At 28.8% G+C, this 3,490-nt stretch overlaps 1 protein-coding gene across 1 annotated transcript in view; it reads left to right on the top strand.

Annotated features, from left to right (window-relative positions):
- The window catches only part of LOC106791702 (protein Skeletor, isoforms B/C), a gene marked incomplete in the record, with an annotated part of 48,534 nt that extends 45,319 nt beyond the window's left edge, over positions 1-3,215 (top strand). The window contains 5 exon segments of the mRNA XM_014757561.1: positions 585-957; positions 1,261-1,581; positions 2,175-2,298; positions 2,379-2,673; positions 2,898-3,215. Of these exon segments, the coding sequence (XP_014613047.1) occupies positions 585-957; positions 1,261-1,581; positions 2,175-2,298; positions 2,379-2,673; positions 2,898-3,050 (1,266 nt within the window).
- Positions 3,216-3,490: the final 275 nt, after the last annotated feature.

The raw sequence follows: 3,490 nt of genomic DNA, 5'->3' as shown, positions 1-3,490 counted from the left end.
AGGATCAAAGTTGCATCTCAGTATCGCATATTAATATTTTATTACAGATATTGACCAGGGTCGTTGGTATTTTATAAAAAAAAAAAAAAAAAAAACAAAAAAAAAGGGTCACGGTATCTATGAATATTTAATTTAGTGTTTATACATCATATTTCTTTTAATATTTATAATAAAAATATAGTTGGGTCATGGTTACATATTGATACCAACCATTTATATTAAAAAGAAAAAAATCAAAACCAAATCAAAAAATGTTTGAGAAAATACTAACGCAATAAATATCACCCTTTCCCCCCCCAACCACCCCATTTCCTAATATTTTTAGCTTTTTCGACATAATCGCTCATCGTTTTATTATCTATTATTTTCTCTGTTTTTGCCGTTTAAAAAATGATCGTTTTATCCTTATATCTTTAATATTTAATCTTTTGAAAAGATTAATAATATAATCATTCTTCATTGATCCTAAAATCCAATATTACAAATAATAATCATTATCCACATTGTCCTTGTTCTCACAAATAATATATTCAACAAAATACACAAATTAATTATGCGAATGGAATTATTCATGTGTTGTGTAGACGAGCAGTACTTCGGAGCCAGCAACGTCTAAACAAGAATTAAGCAATTGCAAGGAATTTCTGGAAGGACGTGTACAAGTTCAATGGGAATTGATGGGTGAGGACGTGCAGATTCAAGTTTCAGGTCGTATCAACGAGGACCAATACGTGGCATTTGGTCTATCGGGACGTCAGGATAAATCCGAAATGATTGGTGGCGACGTAGTTGTGGTAGCTTACGACAAGAAAAAAGGAAAATACATTGCCGAGGACTATTACATGTCTGATTTTTCTCAATGCGATGGGAAAAAGGGTGTCTGCCCTGACGAAAGGGTCGGTGGCAAAAACGATGCGGTATTGTTGCACGGTGATAGAAGAAACGGTATCACGACAGGTATTCTAACAATTTTCCTCAAACAATAATAATGATAATAATAATAATATTATTTTTAATACATAAATAAAAATTAAATTTCAATTATTGTAACCCAACGCACCACTATATATATTTATTTCCTTTTATAAGAAAAGAAAAAAAATTAAAATAATAGAGTAAAAGAAGAAACATTGATTATTTTGTTACAATAAAATTATAAAATTAATATAATATAATAAATATTATTATTATTATTATTATTTTTCACATAAAAAAAAAAGGAGGGTAGCAAACAATTGATCAATTGAAAAAATATTACAGTAACGTATATGAGACCTTTACGCACGAACGAACCCGTAAAAGACAGGATGATCCCTGAATCCGAGACTAATGTGATCGCTGCTATTGGTCCTCTCAATTCAAGAGGAGAAGCCAACGCTCATCAGGCTTTCGACAAGACTACAGGGGATATACGTATCGACTTTACGTCGAAAAATGTCCACGAGTGTACTAATTCCCTGTACAACACGCCAGACATGCCTGACATTGAACCCTGGCCACAAGCCGTGATCAACGATGTAGATACCTTCAGTGCTAGGATTGGACCAACCGGTGGACTTAGAGGATATTACCGTATAACGGGTAAACCAACAAACTATATCATATTACTCTGTTAAAAGAACCAATCCTCAAGGGGTCTTAACTTTTTTTCTTTTATCCCTCAAAAGTTTTTTCTTCGAGTATAATACTGTAATATAATATCTTTGATATAGACAACAACAAAATATTATAAGGAATATTTAAAAACAAAATTTCATATTTACAACGTTGTTCCTTTTATTTATATTCACATTGTTATCATCCAAAATATTTTTCATAATTATCCTTTCTTTTCTTTTGTTATTATTTAAATCGAATCAGTTAGAATACAATGATTTTTGTAATATATTATATATTATTATACACACTTTTTAAGAAATTTTTATAGAAATTTTATATCTGGCAAAAAATTTTAAAACGTCCTTATTCTAAATTGTAAAGATAATAATAATATATTAGAGCATTATATAAAAACGCCCTGTATATTATTGATAAAATAAATTAAATAATAACTAACACATTTTTTACTCGAAAAAAAGATACAGGATCGTAAAAAATATAATTTAAATTACAAACATATGTATATAAGTATATATCCCATATAACTAATTCTAATAAATGAATTTTTCAAACAGGTGAAGTTTCATGGGGTATCGCATGGTACATAAATGATCTATTAATACCAGAGATCACTGTGGAAAGAGGACAAACATATACATTTATCGTAGAAGGTGGAAACGATCCTGCTAATCCGGCCAAGTAATAAAAAAAAGAGATGCACCAACAAGTTAATTTATGAAAAAATGTAATTAAAAATTTGATTTGAATTTGTTCAATAGGTATCATCCGTTTTACATAACGGATAGTCCTGAAGGTGGTTTTGGACAAAAATCGGAAGCTCAACAAAAGCAACAAAGAGTGTTCGCAGGTATAGACTACGATAGTGATGGCTATCCTTATCCAACTGCAGCTGGTCGTTATTGCGAATGGGTTCATAAAACAATTGACAAAAGTAAAGAATCAGAAACGTTCCAAATATTTTTCAAAACATTGAGACTGGAATGTGTTCCTGGTGATCCTTCCAAACTCGTATGGACCGTTCCCCAAGATGCACCTGATTTATTATACTATCAGGTACAATTTTTTAAAATTACACATATAAATAATTTAATAATACTAATCGTAAAAAAGTCATATAATTTTTGTTTTATAATAATAGTTACGTTTAAAAAAATCTTAAAAAAATTTTCAAGTAAATATCTACAAATTGTATAAATGATAAATGATAAAATAACATTATAAAAAGATGTTATTTAATCATATAATATTATATTACAAATATTTTGCTTTTATTTCAGTGTTATACGCACAACAATCTCGGTTGGAAAATACACGTGGTAGATGCTGGTTACAGATCCCAAAGAAATGCAAATGACGCTAATAAAAATACGTCAATATCGACAATAATAATTGCCTCTATAATCGTCGTCGCATTTGCGTTTTTAAGATGAATTAATTCGCCGTTCCTTTAATAACTTTAATGCGTTACTATTATTTCTCTCGTGCTATGAAAAATTAAAAAAAAAAAGAAGAAAAAAAAAGAATAAGAAAAAGAAAGAATGTAGGAAAACGTAACAAAACTTATTAAAATTATAACGAACGGTGATAATGAAACAGAAAAAAATAAAATAAAAGAAAAGATAAAGAAAAGTAAGTCACGAGAGACAAAATTATGGAAAAAAAATATAACGACAAACAACAACAACAACAAATTAAACGCGATACAAGGTTGTAAGAAAGTATTTAGCTTTTAAGAGATATTTCATTGTATACAAAAAAAAACAGATTAGAAAAGTATTTTTAAGACCTATCAGATTCAATATTTCGTATTATATAATATATATATATATATACACACATTCAAGACAATATCAACGCATATATATATATA

The sequence above is a fragment of the Polistes canadensis genome, unplaced genomic scaffold, assembly GCF_001313835.1.
Source record: "Polistes canadensis isolate GaletaPanama2010 unplaced genomic scaffold, ASM131383v1 scaffold_332, whole genome shotgun sequence".
NCBI lineage: Eukaryota > Metazoa > Arthropoda > Insecta > Hymenoptera > Vespidae > Polistes > Polistes canadensis.
This window is presented reverse-complemented; position numbering and strand designations above follow the sequence as displayed.